The sequence below is a fragment of the Apodemus sylvaticus genome, chromosome 10 (assembly GCF_947179515.1).
Source record: "Apodemus sylvaticus chromosome 10, mApoSyl1.1, whole genome shotgun sequence".
In the NCBI taxonomy this organism is placed as follows: domain Eukaryota; kingdom Metazoa; phylum Chordata; class Mammalia; order Rodentia; family Muridae; genus Apodemus; species Apodemus sylvaticus.
Genome location: NC_067481.1, coordinates 106,505,259 through 106,517,844, shown reverse-complemented (window position 1 = coordinate 106,517,844; position 12,586 = coordinate 106,505,259). Strand labels below are relative to the sequence as shown.

At 47.4% G+C, this 12,586-nt stretch overlaps 1 protein-coding gene across 1 annotated transcript in view; it reads left to right on the top strand.

The window, feature by feature from the left end:
* Cpped1 (calcineurin like phosphoesterase domain containing 1) overlaps positions 1-12,586 on the top strand; it is a 109,023-nt gene that overhangs the window by 71,115 nt on the left and 25,322 nt on the right. The window contains exon 3 of the mRNA XM_052196711.1: positions 9,483-9,905. Coding sequence (XP_052052671.1) covers positions 9,483-9,905 — 423 coding nt within the window. The remainder of the gene's footprint in view (positions 1-9,482; positions 9,906-12,586) is intronic.

Sequence of the window (12,586 nt, the reverse complement as noted above, 5' to 3'; positions counted from 1 at the left end):
TACTTTCTCTGGAGCTATTTGTAATCCTTTATCGGCTACAGCCTGTTGCAAATCTTTATAACACAAAACCAAATCTTGAGTATTTTTTCCTGCTATCAAAATATCATCTGTGTAATGGACCAGGTAGATCTCTGGCCATTGTTGCCTTATAGGCTGAATGGCCTGTGCCACAAATCTTTGACATAAGGTAGGACTGTTAGCCATGCCCTGAGGAAGAACTGTCCATTGGTATCTTTTCATAGGTTCCATAAAATTAACAGAAGGAACACTGAAAGCAAACCTTTCGCAATCCTCAGGGTGTAAAGGAATAGTAAAAAAGTAATCTTTTAAATCCACCACTATTTTATAATATCCTCTGGGAATAGCCACTGGAGATGGAAGCCCAGGTTGTAAAGTTCCCATGGGCACCATGGTTTCATTAACCTTCTTTAGATCTTGTAACAGTCTCCATTTACCAGATTTTTTTTTGATAATAAATATGGGTGTATTCCATGTTGACCGAGATTCTTTTAAATGTCCTGCCTCTAATTGCTCCTGCACTAGCAAAAAGGCAGCTTCTAGTTTTTCTTTAAAGACCACTGATCAACCCACACTGGATTATCATTAAGCCATTGAATTTTATCAGCATGGGATGCAGGCAAGATAGTGGCCATTATGGAAAATGCCCTAAATCTCTAGTGCCAAAGCAAGGTTTAGGACCTTCAAACCTTTTAATACCTTGTCCTTCTTTTCCTAGTCCCTGACCAGGCAAAAATCCATGTTCTAGAATTTGCTTAGTAACTATTTCATTAGGACTACACATTATGAGGCCCATCTGTGACAAAAGATCTCTTCCCCAAAGGGTAGTAGGCAAGTTCGGCATAACATAAGGCCGAATTTGTCCTGAATTTCCTTCTTTATCCTTCCAAGTTAGAAGTTTAGCACTTTGCTTTGGGTTATTGGCATAACCAATCCCTTGGAGGTGAGTGAGCGTTTCCGACAAGCGCCAAGTTGAAGGCCAATCTTGTCATCTAATAATTGTCACATCAGCTCCGGTATCTATTAATCCTTCAAAGCTTTTTCCCTCAATTGTTAATCTAAGTTTAGGTCTTTTACTAGTAATAGACTGAACCCAATACACACCAGAGGAACCAAAACCACTCTGTCCTCTCTCACTCTTAATGAATTTAGAAGGTATTGGATGCAAGGGAACCAAGACAAGATGAGCAATTCTTTGGTTAGCAGGTATAGTTATAACACCATGAGGGGAAGCAGCCATAATTTTGATTTCTCCCTCATAATCATTATCTATGATGCCTGGATAAATCTGCAGCCCCTTTACAATAGCACTACTTCATCCTAGAAGCAATCCAAGTTCCTGCAGGCAAAGGTCCAAAGACTCCTGTAGGCAGAGTCTGAGCCCCCATTTCTGGAGTTAGTATGACATTGGAGGTTGAACACATGTCCAATCCTGCGCTTCTTGGTGTTGCCTTGATAAGTTCAAGGATAGATTTTCCTGGCCTGGCAACAGTTGCGTGGCTCCATAAACTGCCTGCCCTGGTTGAGTCGGGGCCTGAGGCTGGCCCCTCCTCCAGTTTCCCAACACAGGTCAGCCCTGAATATCGGTCCTATATTTGCATTCTCTAGCCCAGTGATTTCCTTTCCTACATCTAGGACAGATTCCTGGGGTGCAATTTGATGTCCCGCTGATAGCACCCCTATTGCTAGGGCAATCACCTTTAAAATGACCCAGACTACCACATCTAAAACACCTTTTATTCCCTCATCTCTGCGAAAGTATTTCCTGTATGGTGGTTCCCTGCAAAGCAGCGGCCATGGCTAGACCCTGATTATATGAGGGGCCAATCTCGGAACAGAGGCAAATATAACCAGCTAAGTCTGTCTTTCCCCTGTGAGGTCTGATGGCCTCTCGACAGGCTGCGTTAGCATTCTCATAAGCTAACTGAGTGACCAACGGATTTTCTGCCTGAGAATTTCCAAAAATTCTGTTAGCTGTTTTCAATAATCTGTCCACAAAATCCTGAAAAAGCTCATCAGGAGTCTGTCTAACCTCTGTTAAGCTTCCACTAAGATCTCCCTTCGATGGTAAAAGATTCCATGCACGTCGGGCAGCCATTGCAATCTGTGAATACACTCCAACAGGAAACCCAATCTGATTAGTATTCCCTTCATATATACCTTCTCCCAGTAACATTTCAGCATTCCAATCTGGATGGCCTGTCTGAGCATTTACGGCGACAGTCCTTTTGCCAGCTTCACGCCACTCAGAAACCCAATGCAAATATCTCCTCCTGACAAAGTAGCCTTACACAGAGTTCTCCAATCCTATGGAGTTAAATTTGACTCCATCACAGTATCCAATAAAGCTTGTGTAAAAGGAACCATAGGGCCTTACTACGCCACAGCTGCCTTTAATTCTTTTATCACCTTGAACTCCAAAGTCTGATATTGTCTAATCATGTTCTCCTGGTCTCCGATCTCAAGGACAGGGAAAGCCAGCAGGTCAGATGTATCCTGTCCTTGGCCGTGAGCCTGACTTACAGCTCTTTCTAGCGGTGATTGGTGTATCTCAAAATCACTGTTCTTACCAACACTTGATACCATTTTTAGCTCTTGTAACTCATTAGTCAACCTCTGCAACTTAATCTTAAACTCCAATTTTTGTAGTTGCACATTCCTCTGGATATTATCTCCTACAATAGAGGTAATAGGTGGAGCAGAAGGTGCATTAGGAGACCAATACTCACCATATTTGGCAGCTCCTTCCCCAAGATGAGCTTCCTTCTCTAATGTTAGCTCATCAGTAGTATCTCTATATTTTTCTAATTTAGGGTTGAGAGGGCCCTTTCCTGAGGAAGTCTTTTCTTTTTCTTTTTCTTTTTTTTTCTTTCTTTCTTTCTTTTTTTTTTTTTTTGGTATAGAATAGAGTTTATTCATACTTGCCAGAAGATGCAGGATCTGTGTTCAACTGATGAACCAATCTTTCTGGCAGCCATCGGGCTCCATCCTCTTTTTGTGAAAAAACACAAATGGATCCTCTCCCCCAAATTAAAACAGGGTCTGGACCATTCCATGTATTAGTTAAAGGGTCCCGCCACTTAACCATGGCATAGGAATTGGAAGTAACTGGGTGCCAATGTCGGTCTGCTGCAGACTGACCTTTAGCATCAGTTTGCAGAAAATTCAAAACAAATAAGACAAAGGCAAGATGTGCTTTTGGTGATCTTGGAGGATATAAGTACAGAACTAACTAAATAGAGAATTCCCAGAAGAGGAAAATCAAATAGCTGAGAAACACCTAAAGAATTGTTCAGCTTCCATAATCATCATGAAAATCAGAACTACCTTAGATTTAATCTTATTATTCCATCCATCTTGCTAGAATGGCTTGATCATCAACGGCTCAGGTAGCAAGGAATGGAGCAAGGGGAACACTCACCATTGCTGCTGGGAGTACAGATTTATATATCTACTATGGAAATCAGTGTGGTGATTCCTCAGGAAGAGGCTAATATGTCCTCAGACCCAGCTGTCCCACTCTCGAGCATGTACCCATAGTACGCACGTCCTGCTGTGGGGACACTTGTTCACCCCTGTTCACTGCTGCTCTATTTGTAATAGCTGTAAACTGGAAACAACCTAGTTGTCCATCAACTGGTAAATGGGTAATGACAATGTGACATGCTTACACAATGGAATCTTATTCATCTGTTTAAACAAAATGAGATCATAAAATTCACAGGTAAATGGCTGGAGCTAGAAAAAAATCATCCTAAGTGAGGTAGCCCAGATCCAAAAAGAAATTGTGGTTTGTATTCTCCCATCAGCCTTCAGTAGGCAAGCTTCTCTCTGAGTAATCACAGGGTTATGTATGCAATAAGGAACTGTGAGTGGGGAAGATCGCCCAAGAAAGGAGATGCAGAATACATAGTTAGTAGCAAACAGGAGGATGAAATGGAGAAAAGACCAAGGGAGAGAATACAGTGGGGCAGCTAAAGCTAAGGGCCACTAAGGGGTCCTATGGAAATCTACTACAGTAGGAGTTCCTTAAAATAGATACATATATGAAAGAAATCTAAATGGATTCATCAAATAACGGGGGAGACAATGCGCCAACTAGACATTTCACCACCAAATGAAATCTAATTCTAGGAATGGGTCGCAACTAGTTGTTGAGTTGTTGTCAAAGTGTCCCCATGGAAACCCCCTCCAAACAACTTAGGCTATTGTCTTAGTTAAGGTTTCCATTGCTGTGAAAAGACACCATAACCATGGCAATTCTTAATAAGGAAAACATTTAGTTGGAGTTGGCTTACAGTTTCAGAGGTTTAGTCCGTCGTCCTCATGGTGGGAAGCACGGCAGAGTGCAGACAGACATGGTGCTGAGAGGCATCTGAGAGTTCTACATCTGCATCTGCAGACAGCCAGGAGAGTGACACTGAGCTTCTGAGAGCTCAAAGTTCACCCACCGTGACACGCTTACTCCAATAAGGCCACAACTCCTAATAGTGCCACTCCCTGGTGACCAGGCATTCAAATCAGTGAGTCTGTGGGGGCCATATTTATTCAAACCACAGCCATGCCAAGGCTATTGATTTCTGTCCACCATCTGATAAAGCCTCAATGCTGCAGACAGTTGCACATCTCATCAAACACAGAGAAGTCAGGCTAGTGCCTTCATCCCTGCAAGGTGCTTTGCACACTAACAGAGGAGAAAGTAAATCCAGCCCAGCTGCAAACCCTTCCTTCTATCTACAGTGGCAACCTGCCTATGGGAAATGCCAGTGAGGTAGTAGCACCAACATTTTAGGATTCAAGACTCACTTCAAGAGATTGATCTCGTGTCTAACACTCTTCAGGTGGCTAAGAAACTGAGACTGGGTAGGCCATGGGCCTAGGAGAAAACCAAATACTAATATTCTGCTAAAGGAACATAGTAATAAATGACTGCCAGTGACCTTCTGCTGTACTCACAGACCAGTGTCTCACTCGGCCATCCTCAGAGAAGCGTCCTCCTGCCATAGAATATAAAATAGTCCACTATTACAGAGACCCACAATGGGACAGTGTGCAGAGAGTGAGAGAATTTACAACACTCAGTCCTAAATAGGATATCTTCATCAATCCCCTCCTCTCAGGGCCCAGGGAAGAGGAGACAGAATGACAGTAAGAGCCAGAGCGGATGGGTGACACTAAGGAAACCCTTGTCTTCCGAACATGACAGAGCCAATGCATGTATGAACTCACAAAGGTGGGAGCAGCACAGGGCCTGCACGGGTCCAAGCCAGGTGCGGGCAGGCCTAGCAATGAGAGGGAGAAGCGAGCAGAAGCTCCCACCCCTAACCAAGAAGTTACCTCCTGCTGATAGCCACTTGCAGAAGAAAAATTAGTCCTCTCCAATGGACTCTTATTGGGCTCTAACCTATATGTAAAGGTGGGCCCATGCCCAGCAGTAGGTGGCCAACATAAAACAAAGTGGTTGTATTAGCCAGGGTTCGCTAGAGTAACAGAACTTATAGAATGAATCTATCTCTCTCAGTGTGTGTGTGTGTGTGTGTGTGTGTGTGTGTGTGGGCATGCGCATGCGCACACATGCGTGCGTGTATGCGTCTATACATACATAAATGAGATTCATTAGAATGGCTTACAGGCTGCAATCCAGCCAGTCCAACAATGGCTAGCTGTGAATGGAAAAATTCAACAATGTAGTAGTTGCTCAGTCTGTGAGGCTGGGTGTCTCGGCTGGTCTTCAGTGGTCCTGGAATCCTGAAGAAGGAGGCTCAGATGCCAGCGAAGGGGTGGACTTGCTAGCAAGGTGAGGGCAAGTGGGCAGAGTGAGAGCTTCCCTCTCCCATGTTCTTATATAGACTTCAAGCCATACATGTGGGCCAGATTAAAGGTGTATCTTCCCACCTCAAGATGCAGGTAGAAGTGCATCTTCCTACTTCAGGTTAAGCAGAAATCCCTTACTGGTGGGCCCTCCATGTGGGGATTTTAGTTAACTCCAGATGGAGTCAAGTTGGTAACCAAGGTTAGCCATCACGGTGGCATTTTTGTAGACATTTTGCCTCATGTTACTTTTTGTTTTGTTTTAAGCTTTTGCTTGTTATGTTATGGTTTCTGATTTTATGTTTGTGGTGGGGCTTTGTTTCATGTTTCTTATGCCTTTTTTATTCTGGTTTGGTCTTTTTATTTGCCTGTTTTTTGTTTGTTTTTTAAGTAGAGAAAGAAGACATGAAGTTTATGGGTGGGGAGGTGAGCTGTATCCTGGAGGAGATGAGGGAGTGAAAACTGACCAGAATATATTATAAGAGAAATTATTTTCATTGAATAAAATAAAAGTACTTTAATATTTTCCAAGAAAAAAATAAATTTAAAGACAAATGGATCTGTTCTGAACATCACAGTGACATAAAGTTCAGGTCCATGGGTCAGGGTTACTGAGCCCCTCACCGGAGACCTTTGTTCATGACCAGGACAGACCCCACTGTCCCTCTGGAGAGTTGCCTCGTCTGCTGTAGGCCAGGCTTGGAAAAGTGCCTGGCATGTAGGGACGCTAAGGTGGCATCCCTGAGCTTCACAGCATTGTCCCTCAGAGTGACAGGAGGAGGGACAGCCAGGACTGGCACTGTTCCAGAAGTCTTCATAAGGGGAATAGTTGTCTGCCTGTGTAGTAGTGTGACATGTTCAAGGTATGGGCTAGCAGACTGGCCACATAAAGAATCAGCAGAGCCTCAGGGGGATCACCAACACAGGTGCACATTGTCAGGGTCCAGCTCAAGCCCACATCAGTGCATGGTAGCTGCAAACTTGGATCCAGGACCAGTTAATCCAGGCAGTTCAAGAAGGAGAGACCGACTTAGGTCAAGTCCCAGCGCCGTTACCAGAGCTTCCTCCTGGTCCCTGTGCTAGGCTGATGGCTTAGGCTGAGACCTCAGCTCTGCTCTGTGGGTCCTCCAACCTCCCTCAGGCAAGACCTGCTAAAGACAAAGTGGCCCGCTGCAGCTGCCTTAGTGGCCTTCTCTGAAGCTTCTGTAATAAGCCCTGGGGTCTTCAGGCAAAAAGATCTCTCTTTGTTTCTCTCAGACTGTCTCTATGTCTCTCTGTCTATGTCTCCCTCTCTGTGTCTTTCTGTCTCTCTGTCTCTGTCTGTCTTCCTTTTGGTCTGGCTCTGTGTAGACCTCCCTCTCCATCCCTCCATCTGTCTTTCTCTCCCCCTCCCCCTCTCCCTCTTGCCCACCATCCATTCTGTCCCTCTTTCTCTCTTCCCTCTTCTCAGCTTTCTCCTCTCTTGCTCTCCCCCACTCCATACTTCTGTGTTCCCTCCCTTTTAGTCCCACATCCTGATGCTCTTCTCCCTCACCTTCCCTGGCAGTTTCTGGAAGATGGGGGGAGAGGGGGAAGGAGACATGATGCATAAGGTTCCCACCCCCCACCCTGGAATCCCAGACCCGGACTCTGTCATCTTCAGAGACATTTTACCCACAATACATGGGTGCATCTGGAAGTCTGTAACATTGCTGTATGAGAGCCTACTCTTTGTGCCTTGTTTTTAATCCAGTGTGTGCTGAGCATCTGAGGTGGTTTCAATAAGAATGGCACCTAGAGGCTTCACTATTACAAGGTATGGCCATGTTGGAGGAAGTGTGTCTCTGGGGGTGGGCTTTGGGAGTTTCAAAGTGCCCAGTCTCTGTCTCTGTCTGTCTCTGTCTGTCTGCCTGTCTGTCTCTGTCTCTCTCTCCCCCACCCTGCCCCCTGCTGCCTGCAAATCTGGATGTAAAACTCTCAACCACTCTCCAGCACCATGCATGTCCGTCTCCCACTGTGCTTTCTGCCATGATGCTAATAAACTAAACCTCTGAAACTGTAAGCCAACCGCAATTAAATGCTTTCCTTTATAAGAGTTGCTGTGGTCCTGGTGCCTCCTCTCAGCAACTGAACACTGACGAAGACAGTATCTTCTCAGGAGAGTTGCATTCCTTTCTTTTATGTATTTTGTTAGGGTCACACATGAAGAAGGTGACACACTGAGGTTCTGACCTCACACAGTAACAGTGCAGCTAAACAGTGAATGGTATGAGAGCAGGAACAGGAAGAGAGACAGACAGACAGATCATCACTGTGGCCACTGAGGTGAGCCCCTCAGATCTGGTAAACATCATCAGGCCAGGAGAAAAGAGCGGCCACCCAGGCCGTCTGACCCACAGCATCAAGGATGAGGAGGTCACCTGGGAGGTCAGCTAGGAGGGACGCCCCGTTACCCAGTAACCTCTGCAGCTGGCGGCTGTGCAGCTCCGGCTCTCCTGACGTCTGTCCTGGTTCCCCTGTTCCCACATCATGCTTGCTGCTGTGCATCTGCCTCCATCCTCTGCCTCCATATCTCTGCCTGTCTTAGCTCGCTTACTCCATGAGGGCTTTTCTTGGCCTTCTCGAAGGTTTATTTCTAATTGACATGTAAGTGTGCCATTTTGGTAACATGCAGGTATTTCGATTCCTGTATAAGCCCAACTCAGGGTACAGCAGCAGCATCTCAGGGTTACCCATCATTTGTGAGGGCTCCTGAGACCTCCCCTCCAGCTATGTGACGTGTCAGCTTTAATCCCTTTGCTGTGGCCCATCATGTCTATCCAGGGAACTGGGCTGCTCCTTTCCATCTGCTGGTCTCTGGCACTGCAGTTACACCTCCAGCCTGCTTTCTTTTTCTCAGTAGCTCCTCATGGCCTGGAGGCAGGTGGGGTGTGGGTGGGTGACTTAGCTAACATGTGGCCGACTCCCCAGTGCAAAGGAAGGGACTTGTGCTTGTTCCTGTCACTCAACCGATGCTTCACACATGGTCACGCTCAGTAAGTAGTTGTTGAGTAAATGTGCACAGAAGGGCTGTGAAGAACAGATGTGGAATTGAATTGGTCATTTCAGAATCCACTTATTAAAGCTTTAATACATTATTATAGGAAGTGCAGAAGCCAGCAATCTGAAAAAGAGGAGGGTGCTATTGCCAACACATTTTTCCAACTCTCTATCCAAATAATCATTTCCATTCTGAGTCCTGTATGCTGAATGGGGGTGGGGTGTGCTGAACACTGAGATGCTGAGCCTGTGTGTGCCTCATTGAACTGCTGAAGAGATACGGACCTCCTCTTCCTGTGCTGGGCACTTGGCACATTGATCACTAGATCCAGGGGTTTTCTCCTCTAAAGGTACGGATAGTTCTGTGAGACCAAATAGATACCTGTGCACAGCCCTTGTTCAAAACCAGGTCCACACAGACATAGCACAGGAATGGCCAGGTGCACCCTGAGGCAGCAGCGAACTTATCAGGTTGCAGGACTGAGCAGGAAGTGTTAAACTCTGAGGAATAGACAGGCGCATGCTTCATCTGTTTGGCATTTCTGCAACAATATTCTCAATTGTTCTGTCTCAGTGTCTTGTGAGTAAATAGGTAAATGGCCTGCAGCCCTCCCATGTCACCCTTTACTTTGTAGGAACTCCATGGCGGAAAGAACAGACCAGGGACCTGCAGCACGTACTGAAGGCCGTCGACCAGGACATCCCACTGGTGCTGGTCAGTGGTAACCATGACTTGGGCAATGCCCCCACGGCCGAGACTGTGGAGGAGTTCCGCCAGACATGGGGTGATGACTACTTCAGCTTCTGGGTCGGGGGCGTCCTCTTCCTGGTGCTCAACTCCCAGCTCTTGTACGATGCCTCCAGGTGCCCCGCACTGAAGCAGGCCCAGGACCGCTGGCTGGACCAGCAGCTGAGCATTGCAGGGCAGAAGCAGTGCCGGCATGCCGTTGTCTTCCAGCACATCCCACTGTTCCTGCACAGCATTGATGAGGACGACGACTACTTCAACCTCACCAAGACCGTGCGGAAGGAACTGGTTGACAAGCTCACCCGAGCAGGTAACACCTGGTGTGTGTGTGTGTGTGTGTGTGTGTACCTCCTCCTGCCTCCTGGTGAAGTGAAGATGGGACAAGGCTTGGGTGGGACTGGTTCTGATTTCACTCACTAGTAGTATAGCTGTGGACAAGCCTCAGTGTCTACGGATACCATAGGCCGGTTACGAGTGGTGATCCTAGGAAGCATTAGGATGGCCCCTGACCTGCCTAGCCCCTGAGGTAGATGCCCACAGCTGAGGATGGGAGTCTTGGAGGCCGGGGGTCCTAGCAGAAGGGCCCAGAATGTGGTTACATGTACCTTGGGAGATGAAAAGAGCTAATGACAGCTTCCTTCCTTTCTGTGGCAAGCATGAACTGGCTCAAGGACAGAGAAGCCTTAGAACCCAAGCACCCTACCACAGTCTTCATGTATCATACAGGAAACCTTGGGGTGAGGCTTTAGCAGAGTGGTCCTGAAACCTTCATGTGTTCACCTGTCCTGGGTTCCTTCCTGAACCGGGAGGTGTATGCATAGGATCTCTGCCATGTAGACTTTCAACTGATCATTCATGTGATCACAAGCGTACAGTTGCAAAGTGAAGATGCCCTGTTTTAAAGGTCAGCCTTAGCGTCTGATGGCCACTCCCTGGTACCAGCCCATGCCACCTCTCTCCTTAGTTCCCCCTTCTGGGGCCCTCTCTCGAGAAATGGAGTGCCCTAGGCGGCTCGGTTCAGGGATTAGTGGTCTCCAGCCATGACAGTTGCTGTGTGTCCTGTCCCTGATTACCCCTCTTAGGCTGGACCACAGCTTATTTATATCGCACACTTGTAAGAAATGAATTGCTTCATTTAGTTGCTGCAGGAAGGAGCAAGGGTTGACGTTGGAAGTGGTCTCACTAAAGAGCCAAAATTTGTTAAACACAAATAACAAAAACCAACCTCTGGTCTTCTCTTCCTCATGGTCCACTGTGAAACCCGATAGGCCCTTCTGTACTTCTGGGGCATTTTACAGCTTGTGTCATCAGAGACATTCTCCAACTCTTCCGTGGAGATGAGGTTGGGAAACCCCATTAAGGCCCCTGCTATCTTAGGCCAGTCTTGAGTTAGTGTGGAAAGCATTTCTGATGCCAGGGAAGCAGGGTTAATGTCAGGATGGTGTCTGCTCTGCCGTGGAGACTGTGGAACATCCAGTTCCAGCACCACACGTGGATGCATGGAAGTGATCCAAACTCATTCTGTCAGCGTTCTCGAGCAGCCCGAGGGTCTGGACTGCCCATCCCAGGACAGAGCACATGCCATCTATGAGGCTGTCCAGGTGCTGAGAGGGCAGAGTGTTCACAGGGTGCCCGTGGAGGAAGTGTGGTTAACTCTCCCAGAGCCTGCGGGACACAACAGCTGTAGCAGGTTGTGGATCCACCGAGGACTGTGTGTGCTTCTGAGGCGAATCCCGTGGCCCCACCCTGCAAAGGTTGCTATCTAGCTGGTTGGTGCTTTGAGTAGGACAAACCCTGTCCATATAGCCCCTGCCCCTAGGCAGAACTAAATGGGAAGGCAAATTACCACTCAGAAGTTTGTAAGCATGAAGCAGAACGGGAATTCACCTTGGTAGTGTTTCCATTCTTGATGGCATTAGACCCTGGCATCCTGTGGGCTCTGCGTCCACTGGGGCCTCCGTGCGTGGCAGGACTGTGTTCATTCCAGGCCTTGTTCTGCTTCCTTCATATTGAAGCAGCTCCAGCCAGGCCCTCCACACGCCCTCCCACCCAGCACAAGGTCCAGCCCTTCAGCCTGCCCTTCCCAGAAGTCCTTTCCTTGTGCTCTGGCTGTGAGACCAACTCAGTTTTTACCTTTTTGGTATAAAGCTCTTTCCCCTCCAGTTCCTGGTCAGCGTTGACTTGATCCAGCACTTGCCTGTTAGATTTCCAAGTGTCTCTCACTAGACTGTCAGCTCCCTAAAGGTCCATCTGCCCTGCCTTCAGGTCTGACTCAGGGCTCAGGCCTCTGTGATGTGGACCGAGTGCGTGCAGGAAGGAAAGTCTTTAACTTATATCCAGCCCTTGACGGCCAGCTGACAAAGCTCAGCAGTGTCCAGGACACGCACTGGGACAAACACATGCTGAGAAGACTCCAACTCATATTGTCTATCCTGTGCCCTCCACATCGTGTCTTTCCTCCCTATTCACCAGCTCTTGTCCAGGTCACTCAGCAGTCTGTTTCCCCCCAGCCCTTCTTTGCTGCTAGCCTTAGGATCCTCACCTAAATCTACTTCATCAAGGAAAACTAGAGAGATCAAAGCCCCTCCTACTGCAGGTTTCCATGGCATGCTAAGGCAGGCGTCAGACACAAAACAAACAGGCAACATCTGAAGTTGCAGGTCAGGTGTGGACAAACTGCTGCGGCTGCTAGGTGGGCGGCTTGGATGGCAGGCCCTGTGTGTGTGTGTGTGTGTGTGTGTGTGTGTGTGTGTGTGTGTGTGTGTGTGTCGGGGGCCGGGCAGGGTCCGCCACTGACCCCACAGAATGTAGACTGACTGAAGCCACAGCAATAGAACTTGAACCCGTTTTGGGAAGCCAGACAGTCAGTGGTATTTTGTAACATTTATTAACTTTAAGACCTTGATAAAGCTGGGGTGATGGTGGCAGGTGGTATTTAATGTTGCCCCTAGCTTTTGTCCCCACAGCAATATTACTTCCTAATACTATTTC